The sequence below is a fragment of the Anopheles darlingi genome, chromosome 2 (assembly GCF_943734745.1).
Source record: "Anopheles darlingi chromosome 2, idAnoDarlMG_H_01, whole genome shotgun sequence".
Lineage (NCBI taxonomy): Eukaryota > Metazoa > Arthropoda > Insecta > Diptera > Culicidae > Anopheles > Anopheles darlingi.
The window spans coordinates 43,339,122-43,359,402 of NC_064874.1; the positions used below are offsets into that span (position 1 = coordinate 43,339,122).

Consider the following 20,281-nt stretch of genomic DNA (forward strand, 5'->3'; position numbering starts at 1 on the left):
GTAGACTGCCATTCACATAGAAGTCATTTAACAAGGGGAAAAACATTTATTACCACCATTAATCTCTTGTTCTGCTTGGCCAGAACAGGCAACACTGTTGCCTACTTTTATCCAGTCTCCTTTGATCTTTTAATAAGAAGTCTACGTCGGCTTGGAGAAATTTCCTTCAAATCGAAGCAAGCAAAGCATCGTAACATGGAGTTCTCTTGCGGTGATTTATCTTTTGGAACGCAAATCTGGCAGAACTATAATAAATAGGCAATCTGGTGCATAGTTTCAGTTACACGGAGACTCACAGAACTGCTCATAACCAACAATAACCAGCACGGTCTTTAATATCATTCAACGTTCTACCGATTCTGGCATCAGTGCAGCCGCTCAGATGAAGAATTTGAACTCACTCAACGGCCACAACCGGCAAATGGCTCGACTTTTCACGAGACCGATCGGCACCGGTCCGTAATTACGAGAATCGGAACTGTTTTGCACATTATCGCCCTCGATCCACAGGTGGCCTCGCGGTACCGTTACGATGCTGGTTCTAGGCTCACCTCCGTGGCCCATCGTTGAGAGGGTCGTTTCGAATTCTTCCTGTTCATAGATATCCTGTTCGTGGCTAGTGTTCGAACCAGATAGTGGTGCCGTCGGCGTTTCATCGACAGAGCTGCTTACAAAGTCCACCTTTTCCCGTAACTTGGCGACTGTTGCGCTGAGTGCTTTGGTCGTGGTTGCCGGATTTTCTTCCGAAGGGTTCGGAGATGGTATGACCGTAGTGTAAATGGTGTGCGTGTTGGAGAGGGGATTCAGATTAAAGGATGCCTTGGTCATTATGCGATCTCCCGGCATCCCGATGATGCGTTTGCAAACGTGCTGCACCGGATTTGTGGGGCTCTTCGTTATAATGATATCTCCGCGCTGCAGCTTCGAAAGGCGAGGTGTAATCCGGTCTGTAACGAGGACGTTGTTAGTGGTTAGCGTCGGTTCCATCGATGGTCCAACACACTGTAAAAAAAGGGAAATCGCAGGTGAGTTTCACAAAACGGTGTCGATTACATAAACCATGTTTCGGGACTTACGACAACGAAATCGCCGATGTATTCGAAGGTGCAGTGGGTAATACAGCCATACTGAATCACGTATCCGCAGACTCCGAGCGCTTTGGAAAGTAAGTTAAGATTCATACTCTCTAGGGTTGATTGAGAGTTAGTTCCAGTGGCGTTGTAAAAGGATTTAGAATCCTTTTTCGTGTTTTCAGCCCGGTATTGTTGGCGCTGTGGTTCTCCACTTTTCGGACTGCGTTATCCAACAAAATCGATGACAGAAGTTGCAAATAGCTCTAATTCACTCTTATCGGACACGAAATAATTTAAAATAAGTAGGAATTAAGCAGATTTTTAAGGACTTTCCACTTTTTGAGGCGAAGACAAAAAACGCGTTTGTTTACGTTTCGAACTATCGAGGTCTAATTTATACTCTACGGCTCGGGAATCCAAATTTGAAAATTTGAAAGACCGTTTTTTACGACCGTCGTCGTACTGGAGAGTGGTTGAACACCATAACGGTACAGAATTCTGCATAATTTTGCAAATAGTTAATGGAAAAATATACATTGTTGAACAAGTTTTGAACTAGTTTCATTCTTTGCAAAACGTCTAAAAACTACAGCTAGGGGCACTGCATGAATAACCCCATTTCGTAAAGTATTTTCCTGATTATTATAGCAATTATATGGACTTTTCCTTCTTTTGCAATATTTTCAGTTTCAATGCCAACATGATCGAAGCAACCAACGAGCAACTAGCGAAGAAGGAAGAAACCGGGGCCAAGGAATAAAATTATCAATCTAGAATACGGTTTCTTTCCATTCTTTTCGAACAAGAAACATGAACCAAGATGAAAACTTATCGCTTTTTATTTGTACAGGTTACAACGTTCGATGCCTTTCTGCAACGGGCGTGTTCACCGATCGTCTCTCGTATGTAATCGTTGGGAATCTCCAATCACCAGCAGCGCCAGTTTAATGTGAGCCTTCGTCTCGATGCTTTTGTCTCGCACAACATCGGCCTGTTTGGTCAGGATCCGCACTCGCAAGTCCACAAATCGGAGAGCCTCTTCGATGGTAAATTCTACAAACACTTTCAGCCCCACGTCCACCAGCAGTCGGTCCACGTTGTCGGCGCGTGCCTTCATGAACATGTTTCCGCCGATGTTGACTTGCGTTTTGAATCCTTCGCCGTTCGCTTTGTTCTTCAGGATGCTTTCGATCATGGTTTTCAGCTGAACATACTCCAAAATCTCCGCGTTGAGCTCCTTCAACTGCGCTTCGTACACTCGCAAATCTTCCCGGAGATGCTCGTGAATGAAGATTTCCACCTTCTCCGATGAGGCCGATTTCATGGCGATTTGTGTGAGACCTAAAATCACTTCGGGAAATACTTAAAACAAGAAATATTCGCTGAATTCCTGGAGAAAATCGCGAAAATATTTTTCGCGGTCGACGGGAAATCAAAACAAACAACAGTGACGGGAAATCAAAACAAACAACAGAGACAGGAATTAGTAACTGAGATATAAGTCGAGTAACAGACGCAACAAACATTATACAACTAATATACGACTAGGGCGCATGCACCAAACATATTTTCAGAAATTTCGGTTCAATTTGCTCGTTAATTTTTCTTACAGAATTATTTTTTATCCCGCCGAATAGATAATGAGGACGTAGATTCTACAATTGCTAAACTGGCGAACTGAAAAAAGATACCGTTCATGCGGTACACGCGGCTATTTGAAGACTATTCGGAATCGTTATCCGAAAGTGCCCTTATCATACACCGTTTACCGCTCATTAAATGAAACAATATTTACTCACGCACGACACGATATGGAAAATTAACGAAAATTACTTCTATCTTGATAAACGCACTCTCCGATGCAGATACTTTGTATAAAAACATCAACCATTCCTCGACGATACACGACAATTGAAAAATGATCCGCCGTAAGTACATCTTGCTCTGGCTATCACTGGCGGTCGCTCTCCTAGCCAGCGAAGGACATGGACTTGCAGTAAGTAATCCAAATCACACTTGCAGTCAACATCTCGGTGATTGTTAACTTCCCCATCCCCTCAGATTGAGCAGCGGATGAAGCGTGATATGTTGTCGGCAGGAGCGGAGCTGGATATTTCCGGCAATTCCGGTGAAGTGAACCGTGCCAGCATTCCCGTAATCAGCGACATTCAACGGGTGGAGAAAATTGCCGATTTGATCATATCGGTCGGTGAGCGCATCATTCCCGCCTTGCTGGATGGCCTTACCGAGCAGGTTATAGCGGCAACACCGGAACGGAAGCTGTCCCGTCAATCGGAGAAAGAAGGACCGGGACATGCCCTGTAACGCAGTAACAGTTTCTATGTCTAATTAAAGCAAAACAGCAACCAATACGGTGATCTACATTATCGAATTTATTATCACGGACGCTATCTAGCTTATGGACGGACTACAGATGAGTTCAGAGCACTTCCTTCTATTGGGCCTGCTCGATCGCCTTCGGTTGCGTCTTGACAAACGCCAGGAAGGTGGTCCAGATAAGGCTGAAAAAGCCGGCCACGACGATCTGGTTCTTTGGTTTGATGAGCGAAAAGTTGAACGTTTGCGCCACGGGCCAGTAGAAAAAGCCGACCTTGTAGGTATCCCAGAACTTGGCCAGCACCTCATCACCGGCCTGCTGTTGCGATTTGCGCTCCAGAATGCTCATCCCGTAGAAAAAGAACACGATCGCAAACGGATCGTAGGCGGCCTGTTCCGTGAACGCTTTGGCCAACGACGACCGAAAATCCGTCCGTGGCCACATGATGTTGGCACAGCGCATCCACGAATAAAGCATTGGGGCCGAAACGAACGTACCGTAAAGGCTGTACCGCAGGCATCGCTCCCAGTCGTAGTTGTGGAGCCGCTTCCCTTCGAACGTCTGCTGGATAAGACAACCGAAGGGCCACAGGGCGGAATAGGCGATCATGCCCCGCAGGATCTTGTACTCGTTGGTAATCTCCTGGATGAACTTCCACCACATCTTGCCGCTCTTGTGCTGTAGTCTGGGAACGAAACGAGCGAAAAAAAAAATACCAAGAAACTATGGAGAATGACGTAAAGAAACACTTTATTGCAGTCGCCGCCGCTGCTGGTGGTGATGCGGATTGTTTATTTAATTTCGAGCGCGCACAGTAGCCCGTCACCATGGCACTGGAGGCGCAATAAAAAATCAATAAAATTAAAGTACACCATCTTGTCGTTCGTCCGTCCGTTTGTTCGTCTGTCCGGGGTCCGGGGCCGGGTCCTCCTGTTCTGGGCCCGTGCGGTGGGTCCCGTTGTTGGTCCGTTTGGTGAGTGGCGGGAGTGGCGAATGTCGCGAGACGCGCAACAGCGAGCGCGACCCCGTTCTGTCGTGTCGTTTTGTCGGTCACGGGACAGGTTCAAGGCCTTGGCTTCGGGCGTACGGTGGCCACGTGAAGGTGAGCGTAAATGAAAATTATGTAACGGCACGGATGCTTGGGCGTGTAGCGCCCTTTAAAAATATTACAATGTAGGATGTGCGGATGTAGGAAGTAAATGAATGAATTAAATATTATGTAGATCAACCTCTCCAAAATCATACACATTTATGAGTTAGTAGAAATTAATATTAAAACAACTTTAACCAAACAGAAAATCGAGTTCTTAAAGTTATTGCATCTCAGGATTTCAAATACTTCGAATAAAAATATCTAGTAACCTGATAAAATTCGCCGTTCCTCGTTACGAAAACTAGTTATGGTAATAGTTAAGAGAAAGCCTTACAACAGCTTCACGCTAAGTAGAGCATAAGATTCGCACAAACCAAGGACTTTCAACCCTTCGTTGGGTTTAACTTTTTTCTTTTTCTTATCTTGATGGAGTGGTCTATTCCCCCCGCTAACTTTGCCAATAGTTGGAGCACGGAAAATTAGATTCGTCCTTTATTGATCCAGGGGTCGGTCCCGAGGCCAGACAACAAGCAAAGCTACTACTACGTAGGACACCGGATGGGCACGATAGTGCCGAGAAACCCTTTCTCCTGCGGTTCTCGAGGGCGGTTTAATAATTGCACATTGTCTTGAGGAGTTTGGTTGGGAAAAAGTTTTCTAATTTATGCAGTTGCGTATCCCCACGGGTTATCTGTCCCACTTTTTGCTATCGAACCGGGAAAGGCAGGGATCGCATTTTTGTGTGTGTATGTTTTTTTTTGTATGTCCGTGTGTGGGAGTGTGCTACTCCGCCTCCGTTTCTTGCCACGGCCAAGGGGGATGGAGGTGAATATGCCGAGGGATCAGAACCACCCGTGATGGGGTCAGAACCATCACTTGAAGAGTGTAGAACGTAGGTAGTAGTTTGTCCATCGTTTGCGTGCGGCCAAGACAACGACAAAGTCTCTCTCTCTCCTTTTCTCTCTCTCTCGTGTATGCAAATGTTTGCCAATCGTGGAGGGCCAGGGAAGGTAATGCCGCTGTGCCGCTTGTTTGCGCTGTGCTTATCGAAGTAATAATTTATTATTCAGAACAGGAACGAACTTCTCGTTACATCGTTCCTCTTAACCACCATCCTCTCCTCTTCGCTCGACGACCACGACGACGACCACCTTAACGGACGCACTCACGAAGAAGCGAAGCGATTCTGGAAGGAGAAATGGCGACCAAACATGTTACCCAACACCATTTTCTTGTGCATTATTTAGCAGGCGACGACGACGACGACAACGACGACGACGTTGTTGGTCGACGGTTACGTGGAGATGTTATAGCAAACATCATTCCCTCTCTGTCGCCGTTCAAAGTTTCGAATGTCTTCGTTCGCTAAAAATTACATTCTCGACCCCCCCACCCGCGCCTGTTTGGAACATGGACAGCGAACGTGTTCCAATTGTCGCTTGGCCTCGCGACCGAGCAAAACTCGAGAACGGTAATGGTCATGACGACGACGACGATGATGCCCACTGTCAACGCCATCTCTTCTGCAATATCCATCATCATCATCATCATCGTCGTCGTCACTCCAGCACAAAGAGCAACCGTGAGTGGAACCGTGGAATGCTGCCGCTATACAGCTGTGCATATGATCCGTCCCCTCGACCCCCACCGGCCGGTCCGGACTGATTCCGATCTATTTATCTACATCTCATCTGCTGACCAACTCGGATGGGCGCGTTGAATGGGCAAATATGTAATGCATGTTGTAATGACACATTCCAGCCATCCAAGTGTGCGGCGAGACTGACGAAGGGTGAACCGCAGCAGCAGCAGCAGCAGCAGCAGCAGCCCTGGGAAGGGTTGACATCCGATCGATCGATATTTGTGATGCCGGTGTTGAAGGACGGAACTGGGGGGCTATCATTGCTGCACCACATAACACGGTGGTAATTACACATATTTGCATCCCTCACTGTTCATGCATGTCATCCATTGGGTGCTGTGCGTCCAACTTTCCCAAATTACTATCCAGAGATGAGGAACATTACATTTCCGTCAGGGAATAAGAATGTTCCTCGACGAAGACGTCTGCTTAGGAGATAAAATGTTCGATTCTTAGGAAACGTCCCTTTGGATGACCCTACAACGAGCGCATCCATGTCATCATCTTAATCCCAAACGGAGGTCACACCGGATGGTTCTCAGATGAAGCCATCAATGCACCCTCCGATCGTATGCTAATCGTAAATGCAAATCTCTGTTGTTGTTCACAATCCACACTCCCACAACCCCGGAGTGTGTGTGTGTGTCACCGACAGACTAGAATTGTGCTTCTCAAGATGATGCGCATGGAGATGGGGATTTTCCCGTGAGTTTAGATGCCATTTTCCGGTCTCCAATGTCCCACAAACCACCCGTCAAGCAGCACGTGCCATTTCTTGGCATGAGAAAAAGGGGTATTTGAAGTGTAGATGTGTGTAGCCGATGGGGTGGTGCCCATCACGTGGATTCTCCGGAGGCGTCGTGGAAAATGTGAGACCAGAGCACCGCAAATCACTATCCGCGTCCCTCACGGTCATGCAAATGGAACGTATTTACGTGGTCCAGATTTTATTAATAAATGGTTCGCGATGTCGCGTATCTCTCGCGCGCGATTGAACGAACGGCATCTTGTCACCGTTCGTTTGTGCGTGCGTGCGTGCGTGCATGCATGCATTGCACGAATAATCGTCATGGCAACTGAGAGAGAGCGATTTGATGCATACCGTGGCGACTGTGGTGGGGTTGGTTAGTTTGACGCCGTCAGTTCGCAATGCGCTCGTCGTGGTGCGCATGGTTTCACAATTAACGTTCATTTAATCATATGTGAGCTGATGAATTAATTGTTCTGACAGCCGGAGTGGGTACGCACCCCACTGGCACTGGTGCGGCACCGCACCCCGGATCACGTGCGCTCATCATGGCCGCACTGGCGAGAGGCACAGGCTCAGCTGCCGCATCCATTGCCCGATATCATAAATTACCTGGGATTATTTTGCTTTTTATCTTTCATTCATTTTTTGTTTCGTTTGTTGCAACCTCAAGCCCGCAGGAAACCCTCTATTTTGTGCTGTTCTGTACGAGCGTGCGTGCGTGTGTGTATGTGTTTGCAACAATTATTGATCGGCATGCTGTTTCGTTTCGCATACAGTTCGCACGGCATAGGACAGAGGAGAGGCCTGTTCGGGAGTGAAACAATAGCACGGCAGCAACATCAGCATTACATGCCGTTTGCAGCGTCAAAAGTAATCCCTCATTCATGCCGCCATGCGCCAGCCAACCAGCCAGCCAGTGTAGCAGATGCCTCAATTGTGTTGTTTGGCTTCCGAGGCGCAAATGTTGATTAACGGCTTTTGTGCAAAGTTAGGTGAATGTGAAACATGCTGCATGGGGGGAAGGGAGGGACATGGGGAGGAAGGGACGGACGATAGCTCCTTTCCAAATAGAGTGGGCTTCAATTGAAGTACTGGGGAAGGTAGAAGACGGATTATTTATGCTCACAATCCTTTCCGTGTGGCCTTGCACTTTGAGTAACTGTGAGCGGTAAGATGTGAGATCAGTGAAGAGAGTCTATAAAGTTAGTTTCAATGGAAATTGAAATATAGTTTTAAGCGTTACGATCTTTGTCAATGATAGCAGACATAGTTTTTGCATTAAAAATGATTTATGTATCAGTAATTCAATAGATCAAAACGATTTCTATGATTCAGATGAATCAATTCCTATTTTTTCACATTCTGATTTGCTTTCTACATCAATTCCTTTTGAAACATCAACAAGTCCCATTCATACCGATCTACGAGCGGATATTATCTACTACAACTGTGTTTTTTTCTTATTTTTTTTAAATAATGTGATTCAATCAAAATAGTGCCCTTCATTGGAATATAAAGCCGACGTTACTTTCATTTCAATTTGTTCCAATAACCACCTCTCGTATCTATTCCAACGATAAACAATAATTACCCCATTTCATCCGTAACTTTTCAACTTCAATCGATAACGTAATGCTGGTCGAAAATGAGGATTTACACCGATGCTATAGGAAAACGAACATCGGCAGATCCCCTCATAGTTTCTTTTGACTAAATATTTTATATTGACCTTTTAAATTGTGCCCCTGGGATCTGAATCTGTTCCTGTTTAATTTCCATTAGTTTTCTTCGATTTCCTATCTAGCGTTTTTAGCGTCTACACATTACACAGTAGTATATTCAGTAAACATTTGCGCAATCGTTTTACATTCTGATAAACCTCGAAAACCTTTCTTCTGATTTCGTTACACTCGCTTATGTATTGTGATATCGGTGCATTAAAATGTAGCTATCGCTCAATTTGTACTGCTGCATTACAAGTTATCGAAAATCTAATGAAACATGTTCATTCATCTCCATCCAGGAAGGTAATTTTCCACAGAGAAACCATAAATGCACGTAGATTAGTTTGAACATTTGAGTTGGGGCTGCTGGCAAATAGGTAGATTGGTGATATTTTGTACATAGTCACCGGCAGGAAAATGAATCAGATGGTAATTATGTATTCCTCCATGGAATTATTTATTAGGTTCGCAGTTTATTAGGCAGTTTACTTTCCAATGTTTTGTGCCAACTAAGCATGATATAAATCGCTGTCCTTTTAATATACTACTGTGTCCAAAAAGTAAGGTGACATTAGACAAGGTGACAAAACAGTGTCCCCGAACGAAATTTAGGGCTTGTCTAATAGCCAGAAACCAACTGTAACCAAATCAGGCGCATACGGTTTAATTGGAACGACACGAGTGAAAATATTGGCAAAAAAGTCACAGAAAACCAACGAAGTTTGAGATGATGCATTATCGTGATCGAGCGCTAACACGCTTGAGATGAAAAAGATCCTTCAAAATGTAATTAGCGGATATGTCTGATATGCCAATATCATCAGCAAAGTCTCTTGTTGTTAATCAACGGTTTTCCAACACCAAATCTTTGATTTTTTGGACGTGAGCTACATCGATTGTCGTTGGTGGTCGTCTTGAGCAATCTTCCTCTTCAAGACGTTCCCGACCCTCCTGGAAGTCTTTCCACCAACTGTAAATATATTTTTTTGACGTAGTATCGTCACTAAAGGCATTCTGTACCATTCGCATTGGTATATTCGCAGCAGAAAAAATATTTTTAATGCAAATTCTTTGCTTAAAAATTTGAGACATGGAGAAAAACGAAGAATGCACTTTCAGCAGTTCACAAAAAATACGTATCTCAAACACTAGTGAATATTTTAACGTGAAACTTGCCATGGTTGTCAATAACAGTGCTGACAACCTATAAAAAATACAAAATTAAAGATATCACTTTACGCGGGCAATTTGAACACCGTGTCACCTTACTTTTTGGACACAGTAGTAAAAACTGTAGTTCAAACTGTACAAAGACCGGGAGACAAAGAACAGTTTGTATAATATTTAGTTATTACAATTCAAATCAATTCTTTGTTGTCATAATTTATTTATTTGAAACTCAATCATCGGGGCCGCAGGCAGGCCACCACTGACCTATATAATCCAATTCGCTCATCTAATGCAAAGCAAATACCACGCGTGAATGACAAGCAGATTGCCACTTTGCTTCGTTTCATTTTCCCCCAAAAAGAACCACAAGCGACCTGCGAATCGCGACGTATCATCCTGTTCCGGGAATAGCCGATGTCTGTGGTACAAAAATGAAATATTTAATCAACCTGCATCCCGCAGCGCGACCATCGATTCCCCCTACCCCGGCACATGATCCCTAGAAGCTACCCTCCGAAAGGGGCTCATTCAAATGGCCGTGTGCTCCAGGTGCCGTTATTAGTTTCGACGAACGGTCGAACGGTCGTTATACAAGGGATCGAACCGGAAATCGGGAAAGGAACGGAGCAAAGCGCCAATTGACAGCGGGGCACGAAGCGAAACGGATGCGCCGATGCGCCTGTAACGGCAGTTTCGCTTCGCAGTTTAAAAAGCGATAACATTTGATCCAGCGAGCATAAAACGGTGACCCTCGGGCCCCCGGGTAATTGGCCCATCGTCGTCGTCGTCGTCGTCGTCATCGTCATCCAACGACCCGGTTGTTATCGGAATCGGTAAAGTAATTTTGTCCAAAAGCAGAACCGTAAAGGGTACGGAAGCCACGCATCAGATCGGGCCCGGAATCGAACGAAGAGGCACGCTCCGGACTCAGGCACTATCATAATTACGTTAGCCATAAAAGCGGTCATTTCGCGAACATTTCGCACCGGCTCCGAGCGGGTTTGGTTGGCCCTTGCGCCGCACAGGCGCATATGCAAAGTGTGGATCGATGGATGGTCGCGGAATCCTTTGGTCGAAGCGCACGAACCTCGCATCATCCGCTTCGCTTCCGAAACGACGAAATGGCCGTCCGATTTTGCATTTTCCAGGTCCCGGGCAGCTCCACGTCAATGTCCCCGGTGTTCACGGCCTTCGAATCGAAGCTTTAACGAATTTAAATGGAGCCGCACCGAGCCGCTCCGATCCTCCGATGCTGGCGATTCCATTTTGCAATATTTATGAAAGCCGCACTTATTTATGGGGAATAAAATTAATTATGTTTAATGCTGGTCTCATGTGAGTCCGGTGTGGCGCGCGGAACCGTTCCCTCACCCCTGGTCACGATGCCGGTGCCCTCTCCGCCGATGCCGATGCTCTGAACCCGAGGTGCGCCGAGGTGCGACAATGATCGTTTGTGCCAATGGTGCTGCTGCCGACCTTTTGGGCTGTGCGTGCCTCCTTTCGGGGTGTACGCGTTGGCCTCGGTTGCCGCTGGCGCGGAACTGGCAACTCCGTGGCATCGTGCCGCTCGCCGGGACCGGGCGAATGATATGTATTATCGAATGCCACGGACACGTTTTGCTTTTCACTTCGATTCTTCACACCATTCCACGTTAGCCGCGTGAAGATGGTGGGATATTTTACGACCGATGGCCACTAAAGGTGGATACTACCTCACCTCGCACACACGCACACTGGCGGGTGATTTCGCGAAGGTGCAAAATCGGATTCGAGAGAAGCTTTTGCTGGTTGTTCTCCAGCGAGGAAGAGACGCAGAACGGCGGTACACGCTTATTGCTTCTCCTGCGCATCGATTCCGGACATGTGAGGCACGGTGTGAGGAGATACTACGACTACGTTGCGCGTGTTAGTGGTGCGGTTTGAAATGGCTTTTTAAGTGATATTTTCGGATTTTATGACGGTGTATTAATATTTCATTGCTGACCACCATCACCACCGACCGCCGGTGTGCGCCTCAAGGTGAACGTTATTGGCAGCTACTCCGACGGACCGACGGACGGACGGACGGTTTAACGTAAGTGTTTCCTTTTGAAGCAGCATAACTTGCCGTGTATAAATGTTTGTGTAAATAATGCATCCGTCGGTCTAAATATTGCAAACATGCTGCATCATAAATAGCATGTGAACAGACGCGCACAATAGACCAACAGGCGCTTAATTAACAGTTTAATGTCTCCGAATTTGAAGGGAAAACCCTTGATCCAGCGATCCAGCGAATGTGTGCCGAGTGTGTCCGAGTTACGGCCGGTTGAAGGCCGGTTATGCTGTTACTGCAAACCTGGGGCACGCATTTGACACGCTTTACTGCATCGAACCATGAAAGGGCCGCACCGAATGGCCACACGAAAAACACATTTCGTGCTGCATCATTCATTACTGACGCAACTGACAGTGATCCGAAGCGTTGAAAGCGCACTCGATGGAACATCTAGAAAGAAGTCTGATAGCAGGAAGAAGGAAACTCAGAAAGCTTGAATTAAACCTCCAAACTCCAAGACCAAAGAACAGACGCTACTGACAAAGGCTTGTTCTTTAAAATGTTTAAATTTTATGTTTAAACCATTCAAATGATCGATAATATGTAAACGATAATAAATATAAGCTTATCGCTACGGAAAATCAGTGTTTATGCCTCGATTTACATAACAATATTTTTGTCAAAGAACGTTATGGCAAGTTGTGCGAAGAAATTGTTTACCAGATTTAACATTTATCAAAAAACATACATATAGCATATGATTGTTATATTGTTCTCAACAAAAGCTTATATGTGAGGATTTTTCGTGATGAAACGGTTTGAATTTGGTTGTTTTTTGTGCACGACATATTGGAGTATGACTTTTTAATAGTTTTATGATGCAGTTTGTGATTCATGTTTATGATGCAGAGCATGTCTACAATTTTGCCCTTTTTGTGATGTCGTTTGATTTTGCTTTGTCAGATACTTCGTTTTCAAGACACTTCTGCTGAGATGTTTTGAGAAATTTGATACTAATTATCGTCTTGTGGCACGTGAAAAAAAAATGGTCACGATATGCTAAAAAAAAGTATCTCATCAATAAAGAACAAATTAACTATTCGACAGAGTAAAAACCTAGCTCCCCCCTGTTTCCTTCATTCAACCGCCGCAGTTTTAAGCAATTAGAATTAATTTCAAGTGCTTAAAACGTCTTCATGTTTGGTTAGAGCATCAGAGTCGACGCGCTGGCAAAATTGATTTGGAAGGAAGACGATACTCAGCATTTGGAGATATCACGAGCAAATCGTGAAGGAAAAGGATCAGAAATATGCTAAATAAATTACTCTTCGAACTTTTAAAATGTGTCGATGTAGTAATCACCAGCACTTTATTACGATCCCAGTAATCTGGTGTTGAAATATAACAAGACCCAAAGGGCAAATGACGGACCCAAATACAATGTTCTAGAAATGTACCCATTCCACATTTCATTGACCATCCCGCTTATCAAATCAGTAAAACGTGCCCGGGAATCTGCATGTCAACATTCAACATACGAGCCACCGTTTAAGACCGTCGTCCTTTTCCTGTAGAGCAGAGAGAGAGAGAGAGATTGCAATCTGCTCCTTCCCTTAGCCACGTCTGCCAATCACTAAATACCCCTCTTCTCGAGCAGCGAGCATCGAGGGTTAAGACATCCGTCTGCGTCTCCGGTGACGGGGTGCGCGCGCGTGATTCAGATTAGCAGCTTGCTGGCCAATTTAAACAAAAAACAATAATGAACAACCGGATCTCACGGCGACGCCAACGCGGGGCCGACGCCGACGTATATCATCACGAGCCCGGGGTCGCCGTCCGTCTACCAGCACCGTCGGCGTCGGCGTCGTCGTCGGTCGGCGCACATTATCGCATCACGAGCATTCCCCATGCCCCGCATTAAACAGCAGCGTGTGTAATCGCCATGCCATGACTACCGACCCCAAGACCAAGACCAAGACCCCTGTATCTATGGTTCGCAACTATCGCTCTCCTACCGCGATAGACAACGCGCCGTTAATTACTGTCTCTCCGCACGCTGAGCTCGCCTATCATCCTGACATTTTGGCGGGGAACACGCCGCGTACCAAGATAGCATTCGAGCGAAAAAGGCCCCCTTTGGACCGACGACGACGACGGCCACGATGATGATGATGATGATTATCAAGCGGCTGATGAACAGCTGACCGCTTCGCGACCGTAACCGTCAACAGCTGATTGGCCGAGTCCGTTGTGCCAGGGGGCTCAGCGATCGCTGCATCGTCATCGTCCACGTCAAGTAGTCGGGAATTTCAAGGTTTCACTGAACGACGACGACGACGACGGTGATGTCTGTCCGCCACTCGAGTGGCTTCTGGAAAGTCTGGACCGGGAACAGGGACCGGGAATCTCCCCCCGAAGCGTCGACAACGATTCGCGAAGTAGGCTGCGCGCCATGTGACAGCATGTGGAGCCGTCATGTTGCTGTTGCTATTGCTGTTGCTGGTGGTAACGATAAGAGGTAGATTGCTCATAACTACGCCACACTGTGGTCTATTTTATGAGTTTTTATTTTAAACCCCTGCGGCTGCCTCTGCTGCTGCTGCTGTGTGGAATGGTGAACACGTTTATTGCTGCCATGGAGTGGTCGTGGCGTGGAGTGACACAATCTCTCTCTCTCTCTGGCGATGCGACGACGGATGATGAATGAAATATGAAACGACGAGGGGGGACTGGAGTGGCGGTGTACAGCGGTTGGTGGTCGATTATTGTTGACAAAACAATCGTATCGTGGCCTGGCTTTGACTGCATGATGGCAGCAGCAGCAGCTGACGCCGCGGGATGTAATCGGTTTATTGCACTTTACGTGCTGGAAGGCGATGCTTCCGATGCTCGATTCCGATTCCAACAACGGAACGGAACACGTAATTGCACGTTCGCATATTAACTTTCCACTCGAGACGAGGGATCCGGAGAACGTCACCAGCAGTAGCAACAACATTGATTCCAGCCACAAATGAAGCGCTCATTGGGGCGAAAGGGCGAATCGTCTGAGTGCGAAAGTGCGAAACGATTTGCTCTAAATTCCTTGTCCACCTTCTGCAACGATGGTCGACGGCCAGTGGCCACGACACAATGACTTCGTTCTTCACGTTCTACACCCCCTCCCCCGGGGGGGCACAAAGTGTGAAAACGTTTCTCATTAAAATGCAGAAAGGCATGATTAATCGCCATGTTTTTTTCTTGGTTTCATTTTATTTTCCGCGAACGATTTCCCAGCCGGCCGACTGACCGTTTGGCTTGCGTGCTGGCCACTGGGCGAGTGAATAGCCAGCGACCCGAGGCGTTATGGTGTGCACTCTTGGCGCGTGAATTTCAAACTTAATTAGGTCCTGGGACGGCCGCACGCCCAGTGACACGGTTACGTTTTGCTGTTCTGGCCGAATGACAAACTGACCAGCGGTCTAAGGAATAAGAGGACATTCCCAACACGCAGCGCGGCACGACATGAGCATTCGCAACAGCTGCTACCACCGACCGACACCGTCGCCCCGCTGTGGCCACCTCCACTACTGCATCGAGCATCAGTGCCCGTCAGCAAACGAAGATGTTTGCTATTTCGCGCTGTCCATTTGATTAATCACGGCCACGGTTTCACAGGCGGTAGACGCGGTGTGCTGCTCCTTGGCCAGGTCGCGGCCAAATTGGGGGCAACCTGTTGTCCGATCTTTTTTTTGTTTTTGGTTGGAGATTTATCTTCCAAATGGTTGGTTTGAAACGATTTTAAAAACCAACCCGATTTTTAAAAAAAAACGTCAGCAGCAGCCGTGGATTAACTCTGGCTTAACAATTGTAGATTGATGCTGTTTTGTTTTGGAAAGCAAGAGTACAGCAGACGGGTGCTTGGATTATATAAGGAGATTCCAGTATGTCTCAGTGTGATCACTTCTCAGTCTAATTTTGTATGAAGTCTATGGCCAGAGAAGCGCAAAGAGATTGTGTTCAAATGGTTTCCCGTTATAGCCGAAATGTGCTTGAATTTGTAAAACCACAATGAAAGGAGCATCTGGAGGGTATGGAAGGCTATTTGAAAATAGGAAGAAGAATCACTCTTCAAGAATTGGAGCAGCTTGTTGACAACATTTCATACCGGAAACATATTGGCCGGTTAGAGAAAATGTCAAGATAAGAAGATGAAGAGTTGAGGTGTTTCATCATAAAGTCGAATCTTTCTTCAGTAAAATTCAAGGCCAAGGATACGATTGTGTCGATTTGTAAGATATAGAAGCAGAAAATCTGAAGCAGGAATTTAAATGGCAAAAGGAATTGTAGGATCAACTGCTGCGTGATAAATCGATAGCTCGTGCATGTGGTATTAAGAATACGACAAGAAGATATGATTTTCAGGGACTCTTGGTACAAATCCTCAACGATGACACCAAAATAAGGATAGATACCACCAGCAGATCGAAGGAAGATCTCGAACTTGCTAAACAAACACGTATACTTGGTACAGGATATTTATTCCTTGCCTAAAAATGAAACATAAACATCGCCTCGTCGACCGTTAATGTACGAGGGTAGCATGATTAGGCGATCAAAGAGCATACGTTTTATGAGAAGAAGGAACACGGAATGCATAATGTTCGAAATGTTAGGGATCTTTGAAAATATTGAGGTAAGGAACATGATCAGGAATGCAACATTGTAGTTAATGTATTTTAAAGTTTAAAAGATCGCTAGAAAAGAAGTATACGAGATGGAACAAATCGAAAAGCGCCTAGAAATCCGTATTTTTATAAAAATTCCAAAAAAATTGTGAATAAAGTAATTCGTAATTTCGATTTGAATGGAAAAAGGGCCCCGCTTTGTCATTCCAAGGTCCCAAACCATTAGGAGTCAGATTCTTAAGCTCGAGCCTACAAACCATTCCCTCGAAGCTGGATTTTTTTCCCTTCGGCCGAACGGATCGAAGGTCTGAGAACTAAGATTTAGGATCTCTTAACAAATCGACAATAGTTCGACAATCTTCAGAAGCATCTGGACCGTGAGAGTGGATGAATCGTCATTGCATGACCGAATTTGGCATTAGTGTATGACCCTGAAGAGTATAAACTCCAGCACGCACCAAAGGATAGAAGAATCCGTCAATATTTCCTTAGACGTGCCTGAGATTCTGTCGAACATTTGACGATTTGGAACTCGAATCAGTCTAGAATACTTTTTATACAGAAGTAACAGAAGGTTGCGAGGAGAATTGATGATGCAACACAATAGAGAATATGACGATCTAAAGCAAATGTGTCGCGATCAAAATGCAGCAACGGTATCGGTATATTGATTTTGAAAGAACAAAACTGACGCACACCGGAAACAGTCAAGAAACAATCCATTTCCAATCGTGCTCAGACACAATAACAAATCCTATATCGGATAGCCTTCCAAAGTAATAATTACAATCCTGATGACCACCGGAATTGATGCCGCGGCCAAAATCGTCCCATCGACAACCAAACAATCGTTCCATCGTCTGCGGTTGATTGATGCATTCAACATCCAACGCAATCCACACATTCCTCGATTGCAGCCGGTGGTGGTGCGGTGTCTTAATTACCCATCCCATACCTTTTCCGCGCCCGGGACCAGGAAACAACGCAAACGCATTACGGATTGTCATGCCACCGGACGATGGGTGCCGATTTACGGCCCCTGGACTCTATTGTTTCGCAGTTATAACAACGAGTGGCATCGATGGTCTTCCTTCAATTCCACTATCTCCCGGCTGCCGGCTCCTGTCCATTTCCATTGATTTACGGGATCGCGCGATGACCGCGAAACCCCCCCCCCCCCCCCCCCGGTGTGGTTTGCGAGATAGTGTCTTGTTGCTGAGCGAGCGAGCGAGCGAGCGGTTTGATGGCGGCACTTGACGGTCAATATTTATTGCCATCGATTGGTCAATTGTTGGTACGAGATCACCATCCGTTGCGCATTTTCGAATGCTCACCTGATAGTGTGCTGGTGAGGTGTTGACTCACTGTTGGCTTCTCGATGCTTCTTCCCTCGCAAATTAAGGGGCCTCAATCAATCCTCCAACCTGGATGGATCCTCCCGAGTAACTACGTGCTGATCGATCGTCGATCTCTGGTAACTTTGTAGCCAACTGACCGACGTCTTCGCCGCCTCATCGCTCCGTCGTATGGTGTGTAATCGATTTTAATTGCCCCGCTGCAACAGTGTGTAATCGATTTCGATTGTAAAATCGCGGTCCATTGTTTGCTAGACCCCGGGGGTTTGGATGCCACGCAGTTGCGATGCGAGGGCAGAGATCCTCGGCATAAGATGCCGATGGGTTCGTGTTCGGTTCAAAAGATACGAGATACGAGCACACGAAAATAGATGGAGGAAAAATCCCAAAATCGATGAAACGCCGAATGCAGAGCAGAAAGCCCCCGTCTACTTCAAACGCGGTATGATCAGGGCCACCAGGAGACCTGTAGACCAACCAGGCTTCTCAGAGACACCACGCCTCAAGGCTGCCCGGGTCGAGACTGAGGATGATGAAAAATGGAATGGAATCAAACCCCGTCGGCATCGGTTCCACATCGGTCCGGGCAATAGGCCCCGGGGGAAATCAGAATCGATTTTTGTCGATATCATTTATGGCACCGAAGAGGCAAAGGCTGCTGCGATGGCAAAAGGATGTTGGCAATTTCGTCGAAAGCCCAAGGAGCGACTTCGGGTTCGGGAATTTGAGATTGAAATAAATGAGATTTCCTTATCGTGTGTCTTTCATTTTACGCGAGGCCGATTAAATTAGCAAATCAAAGGCCAAAGGACCCCCCCCCCCCCCGGTTCCCGGGAATGGCCAGAAAGCAGGACGTATGTACGAGGCCTTGATCCATTCTCCATCAAATAATTACGTTTACGCGAGTTTGCGTGTTCATCATTTCGTCGTCGCTTCTAGTTCAATCAACGGATACACGGACCACGGACCGGACCTTCCGGAATTATCCCCCCACCTCCGGGATCATTCGAATCTCGAAACGACGAGAGAACAAACCAGCAGCTGTAGGCTCCGGTATTTCCGGTCGGTTTTTTGTTTTGTTTTTTCTGTATGTTTCGGAGCATTTGCATACGGCCGCAGCACAGGAAAAACGCATTTTTAATGAAGCATCGAAACGAGAGGCGATGACCCGGGATGATGTTCCGGGGCCCCACCGTTTGCCCGGTTCGCGCGCATTGGTTGGCAATTTAATATTTGAAATTTGAATTTTATGCATGATTTGCTTTCACTTCCGACGCCGAGACTCGGTCGGTCGCGGTCTCGCTTCGTTGCGATCAGAGCGCCATCCACCAACCCCCTTCCCATTTTCCCCGTCCCTGTGTTCTTTGTGTGGTCACCGTCCAGTGCCGCCAAAGCGCGATGTGCGATGCCGATCGATCGATCGATTGCGGCCTCTCTCTATCTCTCAATGCAATGCATTTGACGTTATAAACGGTTGGACACATCGATGCATCAAAGGGTTGTCGGGGCAGGAAGGGTAAGCAACATTTATTTATTCATCTGCTGTTGCTGTTGCCGTTGTTATTATTATTATTATTGGCGAGGGACCATAGTGGCCATAAATAAATGAACTTCAGTGCCGGAGCGGAGTTGGCGCCCATCGCAAGCGCGCGAGAGCATCGAATCCATCCGTTTTGCATCCATCGGTCCGTGTGACTATCCGGCTGGCTGGCTGGCTGACTGGTTGGCCATTTTATGAGTCCCAGCGCCATCGACCCGTTCAGTGCCGCCACTGGGGCCTTTCGCCGGTGTCATCGTTGTTGTCGGTTTGTATGTTTATTCAAACATATAAATATGCTACCGAGCGCACTGAGAACCGTGCTTCAGGGTCAGAGCCCTTCGGTCCAGCAGGACCCAAGGTTACCTAAAACCCAGTAGGCAGAGAGCCCGGATGCCTCTTCATCGTTCGAAGCGTTTCGGAATCGATTCTTGGCGTAGTTCGCATCCGAGCACGATCTCGCCAACTCGTTTGCATAAAACTGTACCGTATCAATATTGATATTATAATGCACATTCCAAGATGTGTGCCCTTCTGTCTGTCTGTCGGTGTCCTCTCGTCGTCGTCGTGGACCTCCTTTGAACAGGCGACCAAGCAGCGACATACGAAATGGATCTCGACGACGAATGACACCGGGACTGCGGTTAAAAAGGGGTCAAAGGCCTCGCGAAAGATCTCGTCTCCGATAGCGGAAAGCGCATTGAAATTGGACAGCGAGATAAGATTCGGACTCGACCACCCGGAGAGGGAGACTGTGAATGACCATCGGAAAAGGCCACAAAGTGACAGTCCCAACATCATTCCACCGGACCGGATACGGCAGCCCCGGTAATGTGAAAGACATTATGCAGGCGAAGGGAAGCATATAACGTCGTTTGGTCAAATGTTGGCAA

At 46.6% G+C, this 20,281-nt stretch overlaps 4 protein-coding genes across 4 annotated transcripts in view; 1 reads left to right on the forward strand and 3 right to left on the reverse strand.

Moving 5' to 3' along the window:
• Positions 1 to 7: 7 nt before the first annotated feature.
• Positions 8 to 1,433, reverse strand: LOC125949404 (mitochondrial inner membrane protease subunit 1). Its single transcript, XM_049676396.1, has 2 exons — positions 1,077 to 1,433; positions 8 to 1,002 (listed from the first exon to the last, which is right to left on the reverse strand). Exons 1-2 carry the CDS (start codon positions 1,179 to 1,181, stop codon positions 379 to 381), a joined length of 729 nt encoding a protein of 242 aa, XP_049532353.1. The 5' UTR covers positions 1,182 to 1,433; the 3' UTR covers positions 8 to 378.
• A 462-nt stretch (positions 1,434 to 1,895) lies between these two features.
• Positions 1,896 to 2,488, reverse strand: LOC125949443 (protein UXT homolog). The gene has a single exon (XM_049676450.1). The coding sequence runs from the start codon at positions 2,395 to 2,397 to the stop codon at positions 1,960 to 1,962; it is 438 nt and encodes a 145-aa protein (XP_049532407.1). The 5' UTR covers positions 2,398 to 2,488; the 3' UTR covers positions 1,896 to 1,959.
• Positions 2,489 to 2,991: 503 nt separating this feature from the next.
• On the forward strand, positions 2,992 to 3,412 carry LOC125959249 (uncharacterized). Its single transcript, XM_049692063.1, has 2 exons — positions 2,992 to 3,069; positions 3,135 to 3,412. Exons 1-2 carry the CDS (start codon positions 2,992 to 2,994, stop codon positions 3,396 to 3,398), a joined length of 342 nt encoding a protein of 113 aa, XP_049548020.1. The 3' UTR covers positions 3,399 to 3,412.
• A 39-nt stretch (positions 3,413 to 3,451) lies between these two features.
• Positions 3,452 to 20,281, reverse strand: part of LOC125949433 (mpv17-like protein) — a 144,842-nt gene continuing 128,012 nt past the window's right edge. Inside the window, exon 4 of the mRNA XM_049676439.1 lies at positions 3,452 to 4,096. Within this exon, the coding sequence (XP_049532396.1) occupies positions 3,529 to 4,074 (546 nt within the window). The 5' untranslated portion in view covers positions 4,075 to 4,096 and the 3' untranslated portion in view covers positions 3,452 to 3,528. The remainder of the gene's footprint in view (positions 4,097 to 20,281) is intronic.

What these genes read in the sequence shown, in the direction of transcription:
- LOC125949404 (XM_049676396.1), bottom strand. Translation starts at nt 1,181, where the DNA reads ATGAATCTTAACTTACTTTCCAAAGCGCTCGGAGTCTGCGGATACGTG. An exon ending in ACATCGGCGATTTCGTTGTC is followed by an intron (nt 1,003 to 1,076) that starts GTAAGTCCCGAA and finishes CTTTTTTTACAG; the next exon opens with TGTGTTGGACCATCGATGGA.
- LOC125949443 (XM_049676450.1), bottom strand. Translation starts at nt 2,397, where the DNA reads ATGAAATCGGCCTCATCGGAGAAGGTGGAAATCTTCATTCACGAGCAT.
- LOC125959249 (XM_049692063.1), top strand. Translation starts at nt 2,992, where the DNA reads ATGATCCGCCGTAAGTACATCTTGCTCTGGCTATCACTGGCGGTCGCT. An exon ending in GCGAAGGACATGGACTTGCA is followed by an intron (nt 3,070 to 3,134) that starts GTAAGTAATCCA and finishes CCATCCCCTCAG; the next exon opens with ATTGAGCAGCGGATGAAGCG.